The sequence below is a fragment of a genome, unplaced genomic scaffold (assembly GCF_019419815.1).
Source record: "Pyrus x bretschneideri cultivar Hongxiangsu unplaced genomic scaffold, Pyrus_bretschneideri_v1 Contig33, whole genome shotgun sequence".
Taxonomy (NCBI): Eukaryota; Viridiplantae; Streptophyta; class Magnoliopsida; order Rosales; family Rosaceae; genus Pyrus; species Pyrus x bretschneideri.
Genome location: NW_025999646.1, coordinates 2,995,440 through 3,021,524, shown reverse-complemented (window position 1 = coordinate 3,021,524; position 26,085 = coordinate 2,995,440). Strand labels below are relative to the sequence as shown.

At 37.4% G+C, this 26,085-nt stretch overlaps 3 protein-coding genes across 5 annotated transcripts; 2 read left to right on the top strand and 1 right to left on the bottom strand.

Moving 5' to 3' along the window:
- Window positions 1-820: 820 nt before the first annotated feature.
- On the top strand, window positions 821-4,064 carry LOC103939631 (equilibrative nucleotide transporter 3). Of its 2 annotated transcripts, XM_048591419.1 has the most exons (10): window positions 821-1,313; window positions 1,443-1,493; window positions 1,739-1,843; window positions 1,998-2,153; window positions 2,235-2,378; window positions 2,454-2,559; window positions 2,850-3,025; window positions 3,116-3,279; window positions 3,377-3,635; window positions 3,724-4,064. In XM_048591419.1, the coding sequence occupies exons 2-10, from the start codon at window positions 1,452-1,454 to the stop codon at window positions 3,832-3,834; spliced, it is 1,263 nt and encodes a 420-aa protein (XP_048447376.1). In that variant the 5' UTR covers window positions 821-1,313; window positions 1,443-1,451; the 3' UTR covers window positions 3,835-4,064. The 2 variants fall into 2 exon arrangements, with proteins under 2 accessions (XP_048447376.1, XP_009348013.2); XM_009349738.2 differs by lacking the exon at window positions 821-1,313 and having other exon boundaries at window positions 1,450-1,493; window positions 1,739-1,817.
- A 6,989-nt stretch (window positions 4,065-11,053) lies between these two features.
- On the top strand, window positions 11,054-17,371 carry LOC103939628 (lysine-specific demethylase JMJ25). 2 transcript variants are annotated; one of them, XM_018645583.2, is made up of 13 exons: window positions 11,054-12,041; window positions 12,111-12,259; window positions 12,781-12,886; window positions 12,981-13,113; window positions 13,195-13,258; window positions 13,356-14,103; window positions 14,322-14,651; window positions 15,047-15,577; window positions 15,661-15,733; window positions 15,812-15,897; window positions 16,019-16,200; window positions 16,302-16,603; window positions 16,808-17,371. In XM_018645583.2, the coding sequence occupies exons 1-11, from the start codon at window positions 11,364-11,366 to the stop codon at window positions 16,142-16,144; spliced, it is 3,024 nt and encodes a 1,007-aa protein (XP_018501099.2). In that variant the 5' UTR covers window positions 11,054-11,363; the 3' UTR covers window positions 16,145-16,200; window positions 16,302-16,603; window positions 16,808-17,371. The 2 variants fall into 2 exon arrangements, with proteins under 2 accessions (XP_018501099.2, XP_009348004.2); XM_009349729.3 differs by having other exon boundaries at window positions 11,059-12,041; window positions 16,081-16,200.
- Window positions 17,372-17,535: 164 nt separating this feature from the next.
- LOC103939629 (probable serine/threonine-protein kinase abkC) lies at window positions 17,536-21,222 on the bottom strand. Its single transcript, XM_048591267.1, is given in 7 exon segments — window positions 17,536-17,962; window positions 18,242-18,397; window positions 18,801-19,070; window positions 19,379-19,992; window positions 19,995-20,498; window positions 20,501-20,715; window positions 21,003-21,222. Coding segments are annotated over 7 exon segments (1,887 nt in total). The 5' UTR covers window positions 21,011-21,222; the 3' UTR covers window positions 17,536-17,842.
- Window positions 21,223-26,085: the final 4,863 nt, after the last annotated feature.

Genomic DNA, 26,085 nt, shown 5'->3' with positions numbered 1-26,085 from the left:
TCCTTTAACGAATTAATCGAAAAAGAATATTTGGTGAGGGAAAGAAAGAGACAAGAGTATTTGTTTAGTGTGACGGTAACATGCCTAATAATATTACATGGTGAGAGAAGAGAAGAGAAGAGAAGAGAAGAGAAGAGAATGATACTCCTGCTTCAAGAGTTATAATTTTATTAATTAAAACAACGAGTACGATAATAGTTCATTCGAGCGTTCATATTCTAAATTGAGTTTAGCATCATATATAATTTATGCCAGCTCACGTTTATATTTCCATAAACCTAAATCATATCGTATTTTACAATTTTACTATTTAGATGGCAAATATGATGTTGCTTTCAGATTTCGTTAAAAAAAAAAAAAATGTTCCTTTCAGATTTCTTAGCAATTTAGATTGATTTTCTTATATTTGTTATAAAATATTCACAAATTTAAATTATGTGTTCGTGTACGTATGGGACGCATGTTTTAATTTTTAATAAAATAAAGCAGCATTGGATAATAAAAGTACAGCTGTTTCTTTTCAAATTGACAGGAGATCTTCAACCAAAACGGCACCGGACTGTATCGGTTTCAAATTATTGGATCTACTCTAGGTATTTGCTTTACAAGTCAATTTCTTGGACGATTTCCTCACCTACTGGTCATTGGTCAACCATTAAGTAGAGAGACTTATTTCAGTCGTATTGGATTCTATTATTTTGTATTATTAGTTTACGATCCCGCTATATTATTATAACCGCATCAGAAGAATTTGTATCTACGTCGAATTGAAATATTACGTTACATTATTGGTTTAAAATCCTACTACATTATCCTAACCTACTTTCGTTAAAAATCTTCTTTTTCTGAGGTTAAGATACCGTCACAAAGATAAGTAGTAATCTTCAATCACAATCAGAATCAAATTAGTCGGAAAAAAGGAGAATCCTTTTTGGCTTTGAATTCCACAGCCTGCTTTCATTCTTGCTTTCAGATTACTATGCAGTCCAATCAAAACTCCATCAGATTCCTCGCAAAAACATAATCTCATATCCTTTTTTCTGTGCCCATGTGAATCTTCAACGTTGTCGGCGCTGTAATCGTTTTATATAATAATATAACTCAATTGTTTATGATTTTCCATGCATCTGGATTAAAGCCTGCAATAATTTATTTATCAATATATATATGTAGTTCTGGTTTGAACAGAAGTCAAAACCTTCGTCCAGATTTTATCTTTTTAATTTTTTTTTTTTAATATTCTGGAAAAGTGAAGGGTATATACTATTGAAAACCCAGTTGCATATTCAAGTCAGCTTCAAGAATCTGAGTAGGTAATGACCAGAATATGCATATTTGATTATTTACATACTGGCTTCTGCGTTTTTAATCTCTTTCAAGGTGACTGTTTACAACAGTAGTCATATATGAAGTGTCTAACTTTGTGTGTTTCTGAAACATAGGAAGCAGCCATGACTGAGGAGAATGGAACCAGGGCTCCTTTAAAGCTTGAGGTTCGTGCTCAAAGCAATGGACTTTTGTTTCCTCAAATTGATTTAGGCATTGAAATTTCTGTTGAGAGTGCGAATCCCACGTTGGAAAATTATTTTTGCGATTATGGTATCAGAGCAGGCTATCCGCGTGAGCGTTGGATGCTCACCTTCTATTACTCTTGGGGGTTTTCATTTTTTTTTCACTCTTTTCCAATTGAATTGTGATATCTGATACGTTTTGAGTTTTGAATTGTTGCAACAAGCAGGGACAGTATAAAGCTTTAGCAGTTTGTTGGTTCCTGGGGCTGGGATCCCTTGTTGCTTGGAACAGTATGCTCACCATAGGTGATTACTACTATAACTTGTTTCCGGTAAGCGCTACAAATGATCTTTTCAGATTAAGTGAATCAGGCTTGAAGTTGCAGGGCTATGGAAAAGTTTTGAACTTTATTTTCGTATTTATTTTCCCCTTGGGTTGTTTGCAAGGGAAGTCTTGAAAAGTCTGATGAAAATTTCTTTTCGTAGACTTACCATCCATCGCGGGTTCTCACCCTTGTTTATCAACCGTTTGCACTTGTAACAATGGCAACACTAGCATACCATGAAGCAAAGGTTGACACCAGAAAGCGGAATTTAATTGGATATGCTCTCTTCTTCCTCGCTACCTTGATGCTTATAATCGTAAGCAAAACCTGCACTCTATTCTGTTACACGCTTTCTGTTGCTTTGATCAATTAACTTCACTGTCAACTTTGTAAATAGGTGGATGTAGCCACGTCTGCGGGCGGAGGAGTTGGACCTTATATTGGTATATGCGCATGTGTTGCTGCATTTGGGGTTGCAGATGCCCATGTTCAAGGTGGAATGGTCGGGGACCTATCGTTGATGCGTCCTGAATTCATCCAGGTTTGTTTTTTTCTTTCACAGTTCGTTAATGATTATGACAACTTCTGTTTGTAATTTAATGTTCTGCTTCCGCAGTCCTTCTTTGCTGGTTTGGCTGCATCAGGCGCTCTAACCTCTGGCTTGAGGCTGATGACAAAAGCTGCCTTTGAGAAGTCTCATGATGGTCTTCGCAAGGGGACGAGTAAGTCAATTTCCTTTACATATAGACAGTTGGGGTGGTTGATATATATTCATATGCTTCTTGTTATATTGTGGTTGTATGCGTCAAAGCCGAGGATGTGGATCTGAGGTTTGTAGAAGTTGCGCGCTATGTTCTTTATGAAATATGTCCTAGGAAAGCAAAATACATATTAGGCGGCGAAGCAGATTCCATACTAAGCTGCTTTCTGAAGCTAGCATAATAATACTTTCTGAAGGATAGTTTGAGTTCCTTGGTCAGTGAAAATTTCTTGTGTAACTGATCTTTTGCAGTGTTGTTCCTGACAATTTCCACATTCACCGAGTTTCTCTGTATTCTTCTCTATGCATTTTACTTCCCGAGATTGCCTATAGTGAAGTACTACCGCTCAAAGGCAGCTTCCGAAGGCTCTAAAACTGTAACCGCCGATCTTGCTGCTGCTGGAGTCCAAACACAAGCAGACATAGAAGTATTGAACCTCTTTAAATTCTGATGATGCCTGTTCTTGAGGATCTGCTTGGATATCCAATTACTAAAAACCTTTCTAAAATTATCGCAGGTCTCAAACGATGCCAAAGCAATTCCAACTCGATTGAGCACTATGCAAATATTCAAGCAGAATATAGATTTTTGCCTTGACTTGTTTCTGATATATGTGCTGACATTATCAATCTTCCCTGGATTCATATTCGAAAATACCGGAAATCACCAGTTGGGGACATGGTAAGTTTCGATTCCTTTCATATTTTAAACGCTTGTTCTCTAAGCATGCCTCGTAATCTCATTTACTCTGGTGCGGTTGCCCATTGTGAACTCTCAGGTATCCGCTTGTCCTGGTTGCAATGTACAATGTGTTGGATTTGATATCGCGATACATACCCCTCATCAAATGCTTGAAGATCGAGTCCAGAAAGGGCCTCCTGATTGCAATCCTATTGCGTTTCCTCTTCGTTCCAGCGTACTACTTCACAGGAAAGTACGCTGACCAAGGGTGGATGATCTTGCTGACATCAATCTTAGGATTAACAAATGGTTATCTCACTGTCTGTGTCATGACAGTGGCACCCAAAGGCTACAACGTACGTAACCTGTTCCAAATATAACATATGTTTTCGCGGTTTCTAATGAAATCAAATCAAAATTAATTTCTGATTGTTTGATTTGTAGGGACCTGAGCAAAATGCCTTGGGAAATATACTTGTTCTGTTTCTTTTGGGAGGCATATTTGCAGGGGTTTGCCTTGACTGGTTGTGGCTCATTGGTAGGGACAAATTCTAAGGAGCAAAAGTGTGGGATTGAAGAAATAAAGTTGCTCGTTTGAATACTAATTTCGTGCTTCCGATGAATTGAAGAACGATTAGGAACTGCGAATTGCAACCGTGTAAATGATTTGTTTTGGGTGTATAGTTTGATATGCCTTGTTTAAAAATCCATAACTTTTCATGTCATTGAGTTGTAGAACTTTTATTCTTACTTGAATGAGGGAGAGATATGTAGTGTGACATGAAGATATATTGCAAATAGGCAGGAAATTTCGTTGACCCAATCATTGACTCTCGACCGCGTAACAAGGGCATATCCTGTACTTCATGAAAATAGAGAGAGACTGACAGAGAGAATATACTTTTGGTTATACTCAAGATTTTGCTTATTGACCTTGCTAATTTTGTACGGAGCGTAAACTGTAGGCAACTAATTTGATCGGATTGAGATCCGCTTCGGAGCCAACGGATCAAGCATTTCGGACTGTTTAATTTAAAATATGTTGTCCTTCATTAGCCCATTTCACTAGTCCACTTCACATACAATCTCTCTCGAATGTCCATATATCTCTCTCTTGAAAGGTCCGAATTGTTCGATTCACGGACTCTGGAGTGTGAGATCCCTTGAGGATCTCAATCCAATTTGATCATCTGAATCACAGTTGACCAAAGTTAACACCGCATTACATGCTTTCTCTATATCTCCTCAGCCCTTGAGGTTTTTTTTTTTCATTTTTGTCCTCTCATTTCCTGAAAATACCCAAATTAAATTTAAGCATTCTTACTTTTCGGATTTCCCACTAGTTTTATGGATAAAATACAGTTAAATTTGCAGTTTTTAACCCATTAGGATAAAATCGGTGTTTTTACAGTTACCATTTAACGGTTCATCTCAAGTTCTCCGTGCATATATGTTAATATCATAGCATCCACTTTATCAACAAAACTCATCAATTTTCAATATCAAACCCCATGAAAATGTCTGGATAAACATTATAATGTGTTTGAGAGTTCTTGAATAAAACCTCTCTAGCCATTTTTCGTCATCTAAGTATTCACGCGTGTCTCAAGAAACTTGTAGATTATTAACTAAACACTGCCTTGTTGTAAACCCTATACCTTGCCTTCTCTCGACTACAACTCCTTCAATACATGGTTACGTGAAGCAATAGTTTCTTATGTTCCAAAGGATTAAGGGCACTAATAGATTCATAACTTTAGCATTAAGAAACGTTCGACTTCCTTTTCGTCTTCCTTTTGTTCTGAAAAAACTCGTCATTTTTCTCTTCATTTCATGTAATGGCGGTTTTGCTAAACACTGCAATATGTTTACTTAAAATAGTTTTTAGGAAGAAGCGTAAATATATACTTTAAAATGTTAGCTTTCAATAAGATTTTGAGGTTCGAAAAACTAATACAACAACGTCCGGTTTGCCTATTCCGGAGTTTGCACAAGGAGTCAATTCCGGTGTCATGGGAAAAACCGAAAATTGGCTGGACTAAACTGAACTTTGATGGATCTTCCAAACCCGAAGTGGGAAAGGCTAGCATTGGAGGGCTGTTCAGAAACCACAAGGCCGAGTTCCTACTTGGTTATGCTGAATCCATAGGAAAGGCCAACAGCATCATTGCGGAACTGGCTGCGCTCAGAAGAGGCCTTGAGTTGGTGCTGGAAAATGGTTGGAGCGACGTGTGGCTCGAAGGAGACGCGAAGACATTGCTTCAGATTATCGCGCAGAGGAGGCAGATTCGATGCGCAGAGGCACAAAGGCAGATTAGTGACATAAAATTGATCATACCGGAGATTAACAACTGCGTCCTGACTCACGTTTATAGAGAAGGCAACAGGGCCGCTGATAAGTTTGCGAAATTGGGACATTGTTATGGAACGCCTCAAATTTGGCAGCACATTCCTCCCGATGAAGTGTTATCCATCGTGCAAGAAGATGCCGAGGGTAAGATCGTTTTTCGTCGTAAAAGATAAGAATTTAATGCATGCATCCTTCATTTTCGTATATATTTGTGCTAGGCTAGTACCAATTTTGATGCCTAAGATGCTCATTTTTTGAGTTCTTTGGTCTGAATCGTTGCAAGTAGTTCTTATATGTATATAAAAAGGGATTAGTTGATATTATTGGTCACTTAAGCTTGTAGTTTATGAAACTTTGTAAATGAAATCTTAGTGCTTTTAGAGAGGCTGGGGTACCTCCAACACCATGTGTATAATTGTATTGCATTTTGTCATTTTCCAAAGGGTCTGATGGTAACATTCATCTCCTAATTCTTATATAAAGAGAAGTGATTTCCGCACTCTTATTTCTTCCTGCATTTCTTTCTTGTTTTCTAGATATTAAAGGAATAAATCGAAAGAGAATCAAGGCATGAAAATAAAAGGAGCAGTGCAAAAAGAGAAAATGAGAGTTTGAAAATAGTTACAATAAGAGAAGGGTAGTGTTATTCACACTCATTTTTATTTCTCACACACCTTGTTAATTTTTGTTCATGATCTTTTTCAATTCATTCGGTCCGACGGTCGAAAATTGAGAGGAGTGTGTAAGAAGTAAAAATGGGTGTGTAGATAACACCACCCTAAAAGAATAAAGAATCTGGTTTGAAATTAGGGTTATTGCCATGTAATTTTCAAAGAATATTTGCCCTATAACAGGACCTACTCATTATTGTTTTTTACGTGCATAACTTAATCTCTCTTAAGAAAAATAATCTAATAATTAATCATGATAATTAAAGAAAATAATAGATCTACAGAGAGGGGTGTTTGGGGTTAATCTAGGTGGCGTGTAGTGTAGTACAACAAATTTGATCAGTACCATATATAGTCAGCAGTACAAATCTAGAGAGCAGCAGCAGTTTTGAGCTGGTAGTACAAGGTCAAGAGATTGAATACAACTTTGTGTACTGCATCTTCAATGTAATGTATTGCTAGTTGCCGCACCCAATATATATTATGTATGGGGCTCAAATCAGTCATACAGTTAATGAGGAAGCACTGGAGGATCCAGATTGAAGAAACATCATTGAGTGCAGCGTTGATGAAAGTTCGTATTCCTTCTGAATCTTCATTAGGGCATCGAAACATTTCATCAACGCTGCACCCAATTATGTTTCTATCCATTTTGGCAAGTGCTCAGCTATTGTTTCAACTTTCAATGTTGTAACTAGGCCTTTTTCTTCAACGCTTGGGAAGCTAGTAAGTCCAGGAAATGCCATCGAAAAATCTTTTGTAACGTAATAATATATATATATATATATATATATATATATATATATATATATTGTATAGCATGCAACTCTTTTTGAGATTGGAAGTTTAGTCTCTCCCAATGTTTTAAAAGGCTCGCCTCAGGTTGTGCCTAGGCGCCCTATGAGGCTGGGCTTGAGGGTTGCCATCTCTATTTTGAGAGAGTGGGCAGAAGGCGTCACTGGAGCTGCCTAGGTGTGCCTCAAAGGAATTTTTTTTTTTTAACTCCCAAACCCAAATTTTGGGGAGGGTTTTAACTACCTCATACCTTTTCCTTCCACTATTGTCTATCTGCCTTTTTTTTTTCTTTTGATTTTTATCTTTTTATATAATGAATGTATGTGCTGTCTGCATGCATTGTTATATGTGTGCTCATTGTGTTTTTCATCCTCTATTATATATATATATATATATATATATATATATTGTATAGCCTGCAACTCTTTTTGAGATTGGAAGTTCAGTACTCTCCCAATGTTTTAAAAGGCTCGCCTCAAGTTGCGCCTAGGCGCCCTATGAGGCTGGGCTTGAGGGTTGCCGCCTCTATTTTGAGAGAGTGGGCAGAAGGCGTCACCGGAGCTGCCTAGGTGTGCCTCAAAGGAATATTTTTTTTTTTAACTCCCAAACCCAAATTTTGGGGAGGGTTTTAACTACCTCATACCTTTTCCTTCCACTATTGTCTACCTGCCTTTTTTTTTCTTTTGATTTTTATCTTTTTATATAATGAATGTATGTGCTGTCTGCATGCATTGTTATATGTGTGCTCATTGTGCTTTTCATCCTCTATTATATATATATATATATGCATGTATGTATGTGTGTGTATATATATATATGTATATATATGTGTATATGTATTTATAATATATTTGTGTGCTCAGAGTGATTATTGATTAATTATCTTCTTCTTTTTTTTAATATAATATATGTGTACGTTTAGTGTATATATTAAAAAAATTAGGTCCCGTGAGGCTTCGCCTCATGCCTAGGCTAGGCTATCCCTCAAACGCCTCGCCCAAGCCTCACGCTTTTAATACATTGGTCTCTCCTCAATTACCAATATGATAAATTATTTTGTTCCTTAATTTCTTTGAATTTGACTTTTGAGAAGAGAGTAGGAAATTAGGGAATAACAACTGTTATAATTATTATTAATTTGATCTATATATTCAATTTCTTCAATAGAGCAAGCATGAGGTCTGACTTTTTCTCAGTTTTTTTATTTTTTCAACCTAAAAATATCAATCTTATTTAAAAAAATAGGGGTTTAATTAAATATAACAAGCTATACCCAAATACAAAATACACATAAAAGAGGACCAGGAATAGTGATTTTGCAAGCACTTCCTAATTTTTTTGGTAAAATTATGACGTTTACTGCAGAATATTTAGATTTTTTATGATCTAAATTCCAAATTAAGCATTAATCGAGGTCAATGTTCATGTCATGAACACAAATAGAAAATTCACTCCTCATGCAGAACTGCAACCATCCCTGTACGTAAACGTAACAGTAGTCGTACACTTAAGCTTTTCCTTCAAACAAAACCCATAAAAAATATAAATCAGAATATGCTTTTGCGAATTTTGAAGAAACCTCTCCGGAAATTTTCATAAATATTATTTTGGTATAAACCGTATGATCCAAATGCTGCTTGCTGCCTCAATTAGCGTTCCAGAATTCTGAATCTTCTAGTTGCTTTGCCTCCACTCAACTTCATAACCAAGGAGAAGACCTTTATTACGTCAAGCAATAGTTCATTTTACACAATCGTGTTGGTTTTCAGTTAATCTAAACTTCTGATTAGCATCAAAATGCAGATATATGTCTATATATTCCATATTGCGTACTTAATCAATTGAAGGTTTCATTTCAAAGTGCTCTCTCTGAAAAACCATACACGTGATGATCGATGAAGCGCATTTTTGTTACAAGCTCACATCGAACAAACATTGCCGAAAGCGTTTTTGATAGTTGAAAGTGTTTTCAGTTGTTCTTTAACACCACCGATTAAACTAGTACAAGTCTACAGCGGAGAAATCATGTTAGCCTTTACAAAAATTTGGAGGTGCCAAAGTCTAACTAGTACTACAAAGCTCGGTTGGGTTTCAGTAAGAAATTATCGAAAAAAGATGATTCCGGTGAAATGGGAAAAGCCCAAGATTGGATGGACCAAGTTGAACTTTGATGGATCTTCAAAAGGCAAAACAGGAAAAGCTAGCATTGGAGGGGTCTTTAGGAACCACAAGGCAGAATTCTTGCTAGGGTTTGCTGAGTCCATTGGAGAAGCCAACAGCACCATTGCTGAGTTGGCAGCCCTAAAAAGAGGCCTCGAGTTGGTGTTAGAAAATGGCTTTAGAGACGTGTGGCTTGAAGGAGATGCCAAGGCATTGCTCGATATTATTGTGAAAAGAAAGAAAGATTTTAAATGTGTAGAAGTTCAAAGGCAAGTTAGCGATGTGAATTCGATTTTGCCAAAACTCAACGGTTGCATTGTGAGTCACGTTTATAGGGAAGGCAATCGAGCCGCAGATAAATTTGCTCAAATTGGACATCAGCTAGAGGAGCCTAGGATCTGGTGGAACGTTCCTCCTGATGAAGTTGTAGCCATTGTGCATGAAGATGCAGAAGGCAAGATTGTCCTCCGCAGAAGATGATATGCAGATATTCTTCATGCAGGATGCATGTATATAATGTTGACACGAGGAAGAACATATTTACTAATTATATCATCGTAAATTGTCTGAATCTCAAGACGTTCGTTAAACCAAATTGTATATATACTTCATATCAATTTGTATTTTTCAAATGAAACAAAAAAAGCAAGTTTAATGAAGGCATTATTCTGTTTTAATTAAATTAGGTACAAATGAGCCATGTAATTAACTAGAAAGCTATGTACAGCATGCTACTTCGGGAAATAGCAATATCTTGGTATGGAACCCACGCGTTTTTTCTAGGAACACTATGCAGGCTTTCGTTTCTTTGTTATCAACTTCATAATTCTTCCAAATGACCATGAAAACTTGTAAAAAGATAATGCCAATGCCATTTTCCAGGAAATGGAACGTGCAAAGCTGCATCTGTTTGGACAAAGCGATAATCTAAATTGCTCTCGTCGACAACAAAGGAGTAATCTTAAGTGCATGCTAAATTAATTCATAATGAATTAAACTTCAAACGAACAAATTAACAACTGAATTATAATGCAATGATATACGTAGCATGCATGTTTTTTATAAATCATGTTGTTTCTCATGATTGCTCATGAAAGTGAAGAAAGTTTACATACTGCATAATATCAGACAAATTCAATTAAAATAACTAAAATTAGAATTAGTCGGATGCAGCATTGCAAGTTCGCAGCTGCATTGCATGGCAATCAGATGAAGAAAAGCCAGAAAAACAACTTCAATAAGCAGTTGCATGGGACACTCCTTTTCTCTTTTTCTTCCTTATTTAAATCCCAAATAAACAAAAGACAGTCCAAAGTTGCAGCAAATTAACCCAAAATAAAATATATACAGCACATTAAATTTGGACATACAAAAAACTGAACTATATACACACACACACACTAAAAACTGAAAAGCATTCGAATTGCCACATCAATTTATCAAAATTCCAAACTTTGAATTCAGAGCTCTAATCACATGCAACACAACCTATCAATCAAAGCTGCATAAAAAGTACCCCAAATTGAAAAATTGAAAAATATGTAGTGAGAAAAACCAAATAAAAACCTACGATGTATGGATACGAACACGACAATACAACACAATTCGAGAATACAACACAACACGATAATGCAAAGAGATATCACAGTGCCCATGCATCGTAAAAACCTATTGCAGCCAAATTTAGTAAACTGTCACTGAATCAGCCTCCTGTCGAACCAAATTCATAACAGTAAAAAATAAATAAATAAATAAATTCTTTTTGCAAAATATGAGGACCCGGTGCAGAAGCAGAGTTGCAGAGTAGTAACCTGACCAGATTATCTTGGATGTTGATTTCTTGAATCTGACCTGATTCACGATTTCGAGACCAAATGGGACTCCTTCTTCCCCTCTAATTACGGAATATGCCCCTCAAAACTCAATCTTTTAGATTAAGCTCCATCTGTTTCTCTCAATAAATACGAAAAAAGTAAAATTCCCAAAACCCCTAAAAATAATCCCTTTCCTTTCTCAAAAGCCCCTTGCTTTGTCTCTCTTTTCTCAGTCGCCATCGTTTTCCCGAGAAAATTAGATATTTTCCGGGAAAATCAGATCAATTTTGTGGAATGGGCGAGGAGGGTGCGCTGCCGGACCATCTGCGGTGCGGCCGGACGGACGGCCGGAAATGGCGGTGCAAGCGGAGGGTCATGGACGACATGAAGCTCTGCGAGATTCACTATCTCCAAGGCCGTCACCGTCAGTTCAGAGAGAAAGTCCCCGAGTCACTCAAGCTCCAGAGGACGCCCAAAAACGCGGGGGACAAAGATCAAAACGGCAGCGGCAACGGCGGCGGAGTCAAAATTAGGGCACGGAAAGTGGAGAATTTGGTGAAGCTGCTGAAGCGGAAGCGATCCGACGAGGCGGTGAAGAATTGCAAGAAGAAGAAGCGGAAGGTGAAGTTGAAGAAGAGTGAGTTGAATTTGGAGCTCATACGGATGGTGCTGAGGAGGGAGGTCGAGAAGCGGAACCAGACGACTACGAAGAAGAAGAATGTTGTGGAGGAGGAGAGTGAGGATGGTGATGAGGACGACGATGACGGCGGCGGTGATTTCACCAGAGACTTGCCTAATGGCCGAATGGCAATCTCTTCATCTTCCTCGCAGTCGCCGAGGCTAAGGTCCGGCAATGCAGGTTCCAATTCGTCTTCTGATGGGAAGGTCGGGGCTGATTTGCCTCCGGTTGCTACGCGGCGGAGGTGCTTTCGGTCAAAGAACATCGAGCCAGTTCCTGCTGGCACATTGCAGGTAAGTTGAATGACTGAAAGAAACAATTATAATCATATGGTTTTTGAAATTTTTATTCTTTTGGTTTAGGTTCTTCCATATAATGTGGGGAGGTTGAGGAAAGGTAAGAGGAGAAGGTGCCATTGGTGTCGAAAAAGAGGGAGCGGTGTTTCTTCTGCTCTAATTAAGTGTTCGAGTTGCCAGAAGCACTTCTTTTGCTCGAATTGCATCAAAGAAAGGTTTGTTTTGTGTTTTGTGGATTATGGCCTCAAATTTATGTTTGAATCTTAGAGCTAAGTTTCTTGTTACCAATTCTCATAGACTGCAATGCTGGTACACAGTTCTTGTTTCAACTCTTTTATATGGATTTGGTCGTCATTAGTTAGAATACTGGCCTTGAATACTGAAATGTATGTAAATTTCACCACTATCTTTCGTTTGATCCGAGAGATTGAAGTTTTGTAATAAAACTTTATAAAGAACTTGTATTTTTCTGTCACGCTAGAAAATTCACCCTTGTCTGCGTATCTGATATCTATATGAGAAGCCATGATTGTGTAGAATGTTCTGCATCCTACAAGATGAAAAAATTGGTAGAGACACAGAGAGAATCCAATTCTCTGGGCCAAATCTGACAGTGCATTGGTAGGAATAGAACTCATTGCAATAATATCGTTATGCTCCCAAGCTGTTTGCTATAGTTCTTCTCCTTGTTATAACCGATGATGCTTCATGAATCTTGGTTTTTAAAACAATTTAGGTACTTTGATACAAAGGACGAAGTCAAAATGGCATGCCCAGTCTGTCGAGGAACTTGCCCCTGTAAGGAATGCTCTGAAAATCAATCAAAAGAAGCGGAAAGTAAGGTCTGACATTAAATTTGGCACATTTGTGAACTTGCTCATGCTTCGTATGATGTTAGATGCTAATGATTTAAATCATGCACACCCTTTTTTTCAGGATTATTTGGGGGTTAAGAATAAAGTTGAAGTAATACTACAGTTCCATTATCTGATTTGTATGCTTCTTCCCGTGCTAAAACAAATAAACCAAGATCAGAAAGTTGAGCTAGAAGCAGAGGCAAAAATGAGAGGTAGTGTGTAATTCTACTGACAATGTTGCTCCAACTTTGTGGTCATAACTGAAAAAACTATCTTCTTCTTCGTAATACCAGGGGAAAAGCTATCTGAAGTTCATATCAAGCAGGCTGAATATAGCTGCAACGAACAACACTGCTGGTATGTTCTATAATTCTGCAATGTTTTAACGGTTAAAGTGAAATTTATGTAATGATCTTGCATTGATTTTGTGGTGCATCAATGACTTTTGGAACAGCAATAAATGCAAAGCTTCAATAGTGGATCTCCATAGAAGCTGCCCAAATTGTTCCTATAACCTTTGTCTAAGTTGCTGTCGAGATCTTTTAGGTGGGAGCCTTTTTGGTGGTATAAACACAACTCTCATGAAGCAGGCTAACAAAAAGAAAACTTGCGTCTCTCGTAAGGGGCAACTTGTAAAGAAGCCAATAACCACCCATAAGCAAAGTTTCCGCAGTTCGTACCCTTCTTCTGCATCAGTACCTAGCTTGAAATCTTGTAATGCTGTTAATGGTATATCTTGCCCACCCAAGGAGCTTGGAGGTTGTGGTGACAGCCTCCTTGATTTGAGATGTGTTTTTCCATTAAGTTGGATCAAAGACCTAGAAGTAAGTGCAGAAGAAATAGTATGCAGCTATGAATTTCCAGAAACTGCTGACATGTCTTTGTGCTGTCCACTATGTTTGGGAGTGGACCAGAAAACTGATGGGATTCAACAGTTGCAAGAAGCTTCAGTGAGAGAGAACTCAAACGATAACTACTTGTACTACCCAACGCTGTTGGGCACAAATGGTGATAATGTTGAGCACTTTCAGAAGCACTGGAGTAAAGGTCATCCTGTAATAGTCCGAGATGTACTTCAAACTACATCAGATTTGACTTGGGATCCAGTGTCCATGTTCTGCACTTATCTTGAAGGGAGCATTGCTAGATATGAGAATAACACAAATTCAAATGAAGCTATCCACTGCTTGGATTGGTGCGAGGTCAGTGGAGTTCTACGGCTTGTAAATTTGCTCTCTTTATCTTTTGATTCACAATTTCTACACCTAATCCCATTCTCAAATTTAGCATTTAAAAAGAAAACTGATAGTCCTCTGCATTTTTACCTCCTTTATCTCTAAACTCTTCAAGTACACATGATTATATTCCTACCCTCCGGCCTTCTTTCTTCTAAAAGAAAAACTTATATATATTATGACAGGTGGAACTTGGAATCAGGCAGTATTTCATGGGTTCATTAAGGGGGCAGGCCCAACGAAATGTATGGAATGAGACACTGAAGTTGAAGGGTTGGCTTTCTTCGCAGTTGTTTCAGGAACAATTTCCGGTTCATTACGCTGAAGTAATACGAGCTCTACCACTTCAAGAATACATGAATCCCATGTCTGGTCTTTTAAATCTTGCTGCTAGGATGCCACAAGAAATCCCAAAACCTGATCTAGGTCCGTGTGTTTATATATCATACGGCTGCACTGAGCAACTTGTACAAGCTAATGCAGTGATGAAGCTATGTTATGACTCATATGATGTGGTATGCCTTGTAATTATTCCTATTACTTTACTGTCAAGTGATCTCTTGTTTCTTTTGAGGTTGTGCTGCAATTGGACAAGTAGGCACCATATCATATTAATTGTTGAAGAAACTGTAAATGCTTTCCGTGCATTTTATTTGAAATTATAGGTTGATACCTATGTAGTCTCACCTCACCTGGACAACTTCACCAAGCATTAATTTAACGTCTTGGTAAATTCATTTGAGTAAAAATTTAGGTGGAAGAATACATAGAAAACCATAAGCTGTTTGCTAAACCTTCACCATTTTTATATATTTTTTGGTTGTTAAAGATTAGCTTTTCTTTGGTAACATTTATTTTTTCAGATCTAAGTGTTCCATTTCATTTATTCAGTCGATTTTTTTGACCCTAGGTTAACATTTTGGCACATACATCAGATGTCCCTATCTCTGATGAACAAGTTTCAAAAATAAGAAAGTTACTGAAAAAGCACAAGGCTCAATATCAGAGGGAGGTTTCTAGGGTTACTTGTGAACAATTTGTGGCAAAAAAAGACAATGGAGAATCATTATTGTTTAGTGAAACCATGAAAGAAGCAGGGCTACATAATGTGATCGGAGAGGAGATGCATTTACGCAAAAGAATTGCTAGAGAGTCTTGCTTCTCCACGCATGAAGCATGCACAGATGCTGATACATCTGATTCTGATACTGATTCTGAAGCCACACTAAGTAGCTCTGGGAGACTTCATGATGCTGAAACATCTAAAGATACAAAGTGTGAGGTTCTGGTCGACAGCTGCAATAGCTATGAAAAGCAAACCTTGGACAAGTCTTGTGGTGCCCAATGGGATGTGTTTCGCAGACAAGACGTCCCAAAACTTATAGAATATCTCAGAAGGCACTCTAATGAATTCGCTCGTAAATTTGACTTTCATAAGCATGTAAGCCCAAAACCTATAGCTACAGCATTTGAGCATATCAGGTTAAACACTATCTTACTTTTTGATGTCCACGCTTACTGCAGGTTGTTCATCCCATTCTTGATCAGAGTTTCTTTCTAGACTCAAGTCACAAATTAAGGCTCAAGGAGGAATTTAGTAAGTGTAATTTGTGTCATTTCAATCACTGGTTGAATTATGAATAACTGAAGTTAACCCACCACTCATTGTCACCAGAAATTGAGCCTTGGACTTTCGAGCAACACATAGGAGAAGCTGTTATCATACCTGCTGGATGCCCATATCAGATTAGGAATTCTAAGGTGTGTGACACTTTTATGATCTAGTATTCAGAAAAACCTTTTGAATCTTTCATATTTTACTACTTCTGAGTTTTTGGAATGATTACCAAGAATTTTTACAGGACTTGCACTTATTATGCAGATAAGTTTATTGTTTCCGCCAATTATCACAATATTGGACATTCTGTTTCTTTTGACATGCAGTCTTGTGTGCATGTGGTGCTGGACTTTGTATCACCCGAAAATGTTGCCGAGTGCATCCAGTTAACTGATGAAGTCCGTCTGCTTCCAGCAGACCATAAAGCAAAAGTTGACAAGCTAGAGGTGAACTTTCATTGATATTAGTACGAGATGTCATTTTTTCTCCATAATATGCATAAAAATTGATCAGTGATAGAAAGTGTATGCCTTGTCATGAAATGCAGGTGAAGAGAATGGCCCTTAATAGTATTAGTTCAGCAATCAAAGAAATACGTGAGCTTACTTGTGCAATGTAAGTGCCCCTGCTGAGGAAGACATTTATCTCCTCGTGCTTCCAACATTTAGCACCTGCAGAATTTTCAGAAAAAATAAAACAAATGGAGATTCTTCCTTGGACATGTCAAGATGTTGCATGACAGTTGGGATTTTAAACGATTGTCGAGTATCCGCTGCCTGTTTGTAAATGTTGCGTTGCTGAGGCTCTAGGTCCCCAAATTGTTGGACTCTATCCATATTCAAATAAAAGGTATAGAACTATTTTCCTATTAAATCATGCTTCTACATCGACTGGCATATGGAATGATGATGCATGTATTGTGTGTGTGTGTGTGTGTGTGTAAACTTTGGCTCGCCCGCTCATTCTCTCCATTCTGAGAAAGTATAGTTGTCTGTTTTGTTCACTGCCATGAATACTGCAGGATTGTCTAAGCACTTACCATGTTCCTTACAGGTAATGGTTAGATGATCACGGCTATATCTTCAAGGAACATCTGGAAACTTCATCAGCTGTAGATCGTGGAGAGGCTACTTTCATTTGTTTTGATTCTATAATACAGAGAGGTGTATATACATTCTTCATTTGTTGCGGTTGCGATAAAAGAGCTAAGCGTTATTGTTCCTTCCCAGCAGAGAACAAGAAGCAGAAGGAATGGGAAGCATTGATCTTACATCAGACGGGAATGTTTCTCGAAACCCTGCTTCATTACCCAGCAAGTAGCGTCTGAGTACATGCTGGTATAATTTCATTTCACGACATATAACCATGATGTTTTCCGATCCTTTATGGCATAGAACATTCGAGTCTGAGTCACTACTGAACGCTTTTCGGATGGCACGAGAACTAGCGAGCGAAAACTAACTTTTCGAGTGTAGCTATTGTAGCTTTTAATGGTCAAGTCATTAGGGTAACGGTTTCGTCTATTCCGTACGTTTTTGTTCACTCTATTCCTCGTAACTAGCTGTTTTTGTTCACTCTATTCCGTTGCATTGAAATCTTGCGATTTGATTGATTCTATATTTTGTTGGTAATATCAAGTTCGTAGTTCCAACTGGATCGATCCGATCCGACCCGACGAGAGAAAATTTCTACTCATGTTTTTTGTTTTGTTCTTGGCAAGAGGAGACGAGGGGAGAGTAACTTAAACAACAATGATAAGTGCCGTAAACAGATATGTCGAGTAAATAATCTCAAGGAAGGCATTAATTTGTAAAACTGCAAGCTGTACAGGAAAGAATACATCTTCACTTTATTTCTCTATTTTTTCCACTACTGTTTTTGCTTCAGGCTTCAAAACAGGAAACGTTTTTCGCCGAAAACAAGCTAAATAATACACAAAGGATTGAGCCTTCAAAATATTGAATAAAATGAAATAAAATTAAAGATCCAAGCATTTGTGTCCGTTTTTCTTGGGAATGGTATATTTTGGGATTCAAAAGTGTCAAAATTGGTTTTGTAATTGTAGCAGTAGCACTGACAACGACCTTCTTATGGAGCCATTAGCCCCTCAATTGTGTAGGAAACGGACTTTGCCCAGTCGGCTTTGAGAAGTAGCGTTTGCAATGTGTGCATCACATCGTACCCAGGGTCGAGTTTCCGCTGCCATCCCTGCAAAACACAGTCAGTCAGATATGGGGAGCAGTTATCGACGAAATCACTCAAATAATCAACCATCAGTTGTGAAATCTAATCCCATTCGTTTTAGTTTTACAAGAAAACAAAATTGGCTTTATAAAGAGAAGCAGAAAGGAGTTAAGCAATCAACAACAGACGAGCAATTGCTCGTGCTTGTATTGCAAGGATTACAGAATGCAACAACAGATTTCATTTCATAAGAGAATAGCCATGCTTCAGCCGTGGTGGATATATAAAGGAAAACGGAATCACCTCAAGTACCAAAGTTGTTACCATGACAGTACAGACATTGCCATCAACATTGACTCTGTGACGCCTAACTTTCTCCAGTAACTGCTCAATACACTCAGCAGGATGGACTGGATCACCTTCTGGAGTACCCCAGAAAGCAAATGACTCCTCCACTTCCTGTAAGAACAATAGTAGATTGAGGGAAACTTGTAAAGCAAGCTTCTCAAGTACGTAATAACATTTAAGAACTGCACTTGACTACAACCCTTAATACACGAATAAATGAAACAAGGAGTGAATAGTACACATCACACCTTACAACTGTGATTAATAGAATTCACACTTTGAGACAAGAAATTATTACCAGGGAAAGTTTGATTCAAAATATTTCCAAACATGAAATTTTTCTTTACATAATCATAAGCTTAATGATGAATATATATTTAAAGGGGAAATAAAATTTGCAATTTATTTAATGAGCTAACCAAACAAGAGGCAAAACCTTTTATGGTGAATTAAGTTAAAGAGAATTGAGTTCCCTAAGCATACGTAGAATTACAAATAAACTTCCAATCATTACCTCAATGAAAGCCTTTGGGTCAGGGCATTTCTGTTGCTTTGATAGTCTGAGTGTGCACTCAGCAGCAGTGCGCCCATCACGACAAGCAACCGCCTTGAAAAAATCCACTAAGTTTACTCTATCATTTTTAGAGAGTTCAGCAGTCATGCCTACATCAAGGAAAATGACATGTGGCTTTGATTTGAAGAGTCTCTTCCTAGAAGACTTGTTCTGAGCCACCCGGACAAGGATATTTCCAGGATGCATGTCCGCATGAATAAAGTTGTCCACCTGAAGGAAGAGATTCTGTTAACTTAGAACGTACTGAACAAAAAAGAAAATAAAAAGTTACACATAATGCACAATAGCAAGCTGGGCATGGGGACTGTCGTCAGCTGCTTATAGTCATCAGCTAATTCACGCATACGATAATTATGCTTTTTCTTATTAAAGTATTAAGACAACCTTCAGCTATATCAAACAGTAGAAATCACTAACTTAACATACAAAGAGATGCTTATGAGGTTCAGACACAATGCAATCACCATAGTTCTAAAGCAGAAATGCATTGCAACAAACATGAAGGGTATAAATGTTACCAGGAGCATCTTCAAAAGTGCATGTGTCCCGATGTGAGCAAGTGCAGATTTAATCCGATCATGCCCTTCAAGATCATCAACATAGTGTGAGACACATTCCCCTTGTTCATAAGTCTCCACCAAAACAGCAGGATGCACAAGTGGATACACAGGCTTTGGGAAAGAGACATCCTTCCATCTACGGAAATTATAAATAAAGCGGCTCAAATGGGCAGCTTCCCTCGCTAGGTCAACTTGAGACATCATAAAAACTGCAAACTGCTGCACACTTTCATCCAATCTCCACCACTTTAAAGCAGGAATGAAAGTTGAAATTTTTGCAACCAGATTGATTATAGCAAAATCTCTCCTAATTGATTCACCAACACCGGGGTGTCTAACCTTTACTGCAACTACTATGGGCTTCATCTGTTGACCAGGGTATCTAAATCTTAAAGTAGCTCGATGCACTTGAGCAATACTTCCAGATGCTACTGGCTTCTCTTCAAAATTGTCAAAAATCTCGGGCAGCTTGCGTCCAAACGCTCGTTCGATAGTTTTCTTCGTGTAGGCAAAGCTATGTTCTGGAGCTTTGGTGTGAAGCTCAGAGAGTTTAGTGCATAAATCTCTCGGAAGAGATCAGGCCGTGTAGCTGCCCATTGACCCCATTTGATGAAAGCTGGACCTGCCAATTCCAATGTTCGGTGAACAACATGAAGCCACAACTTCCTAAACTCAGGTCCAAAGCAGTCAGCAAATGCAGCCATCACTATGCTGGGTGTGAACAAGATTCCTAGGGCGACTGCTCTGAATATCAAGATTGCACCTTCTAAAACTGCAAACGCTAATGAGGTCATAAAAGCATGTCCATCCTGTGCACGCATGTACAAAGTATTTCCTGGTGGTTGGTATTCCGTTTCTGCCAAAGACCTCTGTGACCATGCTAGCTTCCCACTTGTGAAGGCAAAAATACCAGGAAGCAACAGGTTAGAACGGGTTACAGCCAAGCTGAAAGCTTGTGCAAAATTATTTATACGCGAGAATCCACGACCACTAGAGGAAAATCTTTCGGAGAGCCTTTTCCAAGCAAGTTGGGCATGATGTCTCACTGCACTTCTTTCAGGAATGACAGAAAAACTCCGGAATAATTACTCCGGTAAGAACCCTTTGTGGTATTGTACAATGAGAATGTGGCATGTCCTCTAGTAGGAACCGTATAGTCCCAGTAGAATCTGTACTGGGGATGATGTAGGCCAATTCTAACAATTGTCCCATACTTTTCCGCTTCCGGAAAACTCTGTTTCGGGCTTTTAACAACCGTATTCGCTACTTTTCTAAAGCTTTTTAAGGTCAAAAATCTGCATTGCAAATACCAACCCAATTAAAATCATCATATTACCATTCCAATTCGCAAACATATAGAAAAATCGTTTCATTTGTCAAAAAAATCGACACTCCATTCCCATTTGCAACAATGATTCATACATCAAAAACGAAAATCAAGAATTATAAACAACTACCCAATTTTCCAATGTTTCCAAATAAAAGGCGATTGCTTTCTAATCACTAAAACAAATCGTCACAAAAAACCCAAACCCTAGCTGAAACAAAAAGCAGAAAAAAACAGAAAGGAAAGGCGACGGACCTCGACATGGCGATCGGACCGGATGGAGACTCGAAGGGGCTAACGTGCGCCGATGGAGGAGGAGGTGTAGGGTTGCTCTAACGAGCATCTTTTTCTCATGGGACTCGAGCCCTTTAGGCAGCGCCCTCCTTCATGCTCGACAACCCTGAGATTTTTTATTTTTCGTGCGGAATAATTGGTCGGTGAGATTTAGGGTTTCAGACAACGTAAACAACAAGCCGTCGGATCAAAGCTTTGGGTTTGGAGGAAGAAGAACAGATCGGATGGTTAATTGGGTCGTTGTTGGGCCCTGTCTAATGGGCCTCACGAGATGCTACCTTTCCAAGTTACCGACCTATTTCGTATATTTGTCACGTTTAATAATTCTTTTATTAGCCGTCACTTCGTATTAGATCTAGTAGTATTGTTCTTTATTTGTAAGTGAAAAGTCTTAAATTCGATTTTTCCCAAATGTGAATTTAAACCACATTATTACTAATCCATTGTGAGGCTAAGGTCACCCCCTCCCTCTCTATCCCTTAGTGTAAATAATATATTTTGTTCAAAATAATCCTTTTATCACCCAAAGAGTGGGAAAACAGTCTTTACAACTTTTTTTTTTTTTTAATAAAACAGTCTTTAAAATGCTCATAAAGAATTTATCCGGTAAATTTGTAAATCCATCTCCTCATAAATGCTTTTGTTGAAAATATTTTATTAAAAAAATTAATTTTTTAATTAAAGAAATAGGTGTTTGCTTTTATAAGAAGCAAGGTACTTAGAACTTGAACGTTTTTAGTAGAAACGAAGTGTTTCTTCAGAAAGTATTTTGTGATCATGAATATTTTTGAAATTTTATTATCAAGATTGTATAATATATGACAAGATGATAAGTTTCTTGCGATAGGAATCTAGAGATTGGTACTTCATTCAAGTATCAAAATAATCTAACCAAAAAAGTACGAAAAATCAATCTTCTTTTCTTTCCACTGTTGAAAAAACAATTATATTTTATAATACAAGTGAAAAAAATGATATATATTTATATGTTCCTCTACTTGCATTATGACAAGTGGAGCACATGTTTAAATACCGGATACTTAGAAAATGCTCTCCTAAACTTAGCTTATATATTAATAATGTGGGGAAAAATCAGTAGAGAACTTGCTTATTAGAGTATATATAAACCAAGAATTTATTTTTTTGTAGGAGTATAAACTAAGAATTAAACAATTAATTGGATTATATGCCTTGTTGAATCTCGTTTGACACGCTGTATAAAATCATTGGATAATACTAATAATACGAAACCGGTGTTTGGTAAATTTGATATTAAATAAGCACTGAATTATTTAATCCGGCCCACCATTTTAATACCCCTCCCACCTGCTTCACTATCCCCTCCGCAACCTTGGTATTACCTGCTTCACTATCCCCCGCAACCTTGGTATTATTAGTCGGACTTCTGCCAAAGAAAAATCACGCTCTCCTTTCTCAGGCCTATCCTGCCATCAGTTTTTGGGGGTCGCAACCTCCGATTAACACCAAGCAGATACGAACAAAGATCCAGATGTAGCAGATCGAACGATCCACACAAAGCAGATGCGAACAGAGAACTGGAGGTAGCAGATCGAACCCAAATGGGCACCGTGACCTCCGTTTCTGGGCATCACGATTCGAATATCTAGGTTTGTGGCTTAATTGCTAATTGATTTTGTTGGTGTGTGGGGATTAAATTCGAAATTGGGAGAGATTTCATGTGGGAGTTGGAAGTCTAAAGCCGAGCTACGTTGAGTTGAAGCCCAGAACCCAGACCTTGTATCTGTCACAATTCGTTGTCGCTGTTTGCCAGATCCCAGACCCGAGAACCTCACTCCTGGAAACCTGCCATCGCACCTCTGCTTCAGCCTATACCACTTGAACCTGCATGTCTGTGCTCCGCGCCGCTGCTTAACACCATCCACCCACGTTGGTGTAATGGCTGCTGGGTTCTTTCTGCATTTGACAACTTTTTTTTCCTACTCTTTTTCTTTTCCATTAATCATTAAACTGGATTATTTTTGCACTTTGTTTTTTGTTTTTATTCTTTTTCTTTTTCATTAATGATTAATTTTTTTCTTTTAAAAAAAATAGTTCTAAGTTATCTTATCCAGTACAGTACAAGCATAATATAAATAATACGATTATTAATTCGATATTGTACCAAACGTCTGATTAATTAGTCAGTACTATCTGATGACAAATTATCTTATCCGACTGAAATAGTCAGTACAGTCCGAACTGCCAAACAAAGCCAAAGGGTTTGACCCAACTAAAATAAAGCCTAAAAACTATAAACGTGCATAATAAGATTAAAACACCAAAAATAAAATGTAACTAAAAAATGGATATGACACTTTAGGAAAATGAGACTAACTTGTAAGAACAGATATGAACACTAATTTCAAAATCGAAAAGTAGGAAAACCAAGAAAAATCAAGTAGAGAAAGCAAGGACGGCCGGTAGAGGGGGTTCATACCATACCAAGGTTGAGGAAGACGAACACATGTTAGTGAAGTTATTTTAACCAAACATTCTCTTCCTGATAATGCAAAATCACCTTCTACTCCTTAACCTCTTCATACGCAATGATTTACTTATTTGGCCCAAATATAGAAGATGACTTTTGTTGCTCTCACATTGCATACAAAGTATAATTTGACTTAACCTTGGTGTAATTTTAATCCAAGTCCGAATATTTGAATTTTTTTTTTATAAAATGGCATCCTTTAAAAAAAAAAAAAAAAAAACAAAAACATTGAATACTTCCTTCCATTACTCGGTCTACATATCAAATCAAGTCACTTATCTTCCAAACCCTAATGTCAGGACACATACATTCAACCACAAATGTTTCAATTCTTAATTAAATTGATAAGAATCGTATATGACTAATTGACAATGGCTTCTTGCCGGCATTGACGGTTGTTAATTAATGTTTCAAACAAAAATTATTGAATTTCCCTTCAATTATATCCCAAGCATTCTCAATCAGAGTCAAATAGTCTTATATACCGTGTTAAGAAAAAATAGCCTTATTCCTATGGAGCATTAATTCGATTATGACAAGAAAAGATGTGGTATACATAATATAATAATATATTTGTAAATCGTCTCCTTATATAAATGCTTTTGTTGAAAATATTTTATTAAAAATAAATTAAATTTTTAATTAAAGAAATAGGTGCTTGCTTTAATAAGAAGCAAGGTACTTAGAACTTGAACGTTCTTGTCAATCAGTACTACGATCTGGTGATATTTCTCTTCGTTTAAAAGTGAGATGTTTTAGGTTCAAATCTCGTAGATGGAAAATTCGATGCCAAATTAGGTTGCTCATTGTATGACTTAGCTGAACTCCCCTCCCTCTCGTGTAAAAATATCAATGTACTCAAAAAAAAAAAAAAAAAACACTTGAACGTTCTTAGTAGAAACGAAGTGTTTCTTCAGAAAGTTTTTTTTGATCATGAATATTTTTTGAATTTTTATTATCAAGATTGTATAATATATGACAAGAGGATAACGTTCTTCCGATATGAATCTAGAGATTGGTACTTCGTTTCAAGTTTCAAAACAATCTAACCAAAAAAGTACGAAAAATCAATCTTCTTTTCTTTCCACTGTTGAAAAAACAATTATATTTTATAATACAAGTGGAGGAAATGATATATATTTATATGTTCCTCTACTTGCATTATGACACGTGGAACATCTGTTTAAATACCGGATACTTAGAAAAAGTTCTCCTAAACTTAGCTTATATACTAATAATGTGGGGGAAAATCAGTAGAGAACTTGCTCATTAGAGTATATATAAACCAAGAATTTAATTTTTTTGTAGGAGTATAAACTAAGAATTAAACAATTAATTAGATTATATGCCTTGCTGAATCATGTTTTGATTGAAACCTCTCATGCAGTACAGACAGATGCCATGCACACGCATGATTTTCACAGGTCTTGAAGATTACAGGGCGAGGGGAACTCAAGCTTCTCCCTACTTTGGCTGTAACTTACTACAACGAAGTTGCAGATAGCAAGAACATGAGGTATATAAGTTGGTCAAACGTACAGTTCAACAAACAAACACGCGATTTTGAGTTGAAGGGAGGTCTTGCAAGTATTAGAAATGCCGAATCTGTGATTTCTTCAACCGAATTCGTCGGTCTTACTAGCAGTGATCGAAGGAGCTTAATTTATCAGTAAAGATTAACTTGATTGATACTGCAGAAGGGCGTTCTACTTGTGAGAGAGGCCCTTATTGGATATATACACGCAGTCTAGCATCCTAACCTTGAGTGAAGGGTTTAATCAAGCAAAATTACTCACACAATCAGTGACACCTATTTGTACCTCTCACACATTCCTTTCAATTGAAGAAGATTAATAGACAAATATTAATAAGGGTATGTAGAAGGTAAAAAAATGTGTAAATAGCACTACCCTTAATTTACTGTTGGATCGCAGGACTGAAAAGTTTATGCACTTTTAAAATTACAATTGAATAAAAGACAATTTTGCTACATTACGTCTTGGCATCAAACTTTAGAGATACAACAAACAAGTTTTTAATTAGCAGAAACTTTGATAACTGGAGCATCCTATTTGGGTGAAGTTTTTTTTTTTTGAACAATTGATATTATCTATACTAAGAAGAGAGGGTGGAGCTTAGCCTCATAATGGGCTAGTAATAATGTGGTTCAAATTCGAGTTTAGCAAGAATCAAACGTAAAACCTCTCACTTACCCATAAAAAGGACTACCACTAGACCGTAGTAATAAGTAGCTTTGGGTGAAGTTATGTCTTAATATGCAGTTTTTTTAGTAGCAACCATTTATTTTTTGTTTTTATTTTTTGAAAACTACGAAGAGACTTGAGATTCTACTATAAAATCAATTGGCAAGCAATGTCCCTCTTTCTCGCGATGTGGGATTTATAGTCCTATCACACCCCCTCACATGTGACGAACTTTCAAGCCTAATACGTGAATAACACAATCGGGTGATGTGAAGTACGTATGGCAACTGGGTTTCACAATTGTGACAACATGCTCTGATACTATGAAGAA

What these genes read in the sequence shown, in the direction of transcription:
- LOC103939631 (XM_048591419.1), top strand. Translation starts at nt 1,452, where the DNA reads ATGACTGAGGAGAATGGAACCAGGGCTCCTTTAAAGCTTGAG. An exon ending in AAACACAAGCAGACATAGAA is followed by an intron (nt 3,026 to 3,115) that starts GTATTGAACCTC and finishes AAATTATCGCAG; the next exon opens with GTCTCAAACGATGCCAAAGC. An exon ending in AATCACCAGTTGGGGACATG is followed by an intron (nt 3,280 to 3,376) that starts GTAAGTTTCGAT and finishes GTGAACTCTCAG; the next exon opens with GTATCCGCTTGTCCTGGTTG.
- LOC103939628 (XM_009349729.3), top strand. Translation starts at nt 11,364, where the DNA reads ATGGGCGAGGAGGGTGCGCTGCCGGACCATCTGCGGTGCGGCCGGACG. An exon ending in TCGAATTGCATCAAAGAAAG is followed by an intron (nt 12,260 to 12,780) that starts GTTTGTTTTGTG and finishes AAAACAATTTAG; the next exon opens with GTACTTTGATACAAAGGACG. An exon ending in AAGGCTCAAGGAGGAATTTA is followed by an intron (nt 15,734 to 15,811) that starts GTAAGTGTAATT and finishes CATTGTCACCAG; the next exon opens with AAATTGAGCCTTGGACTTTC.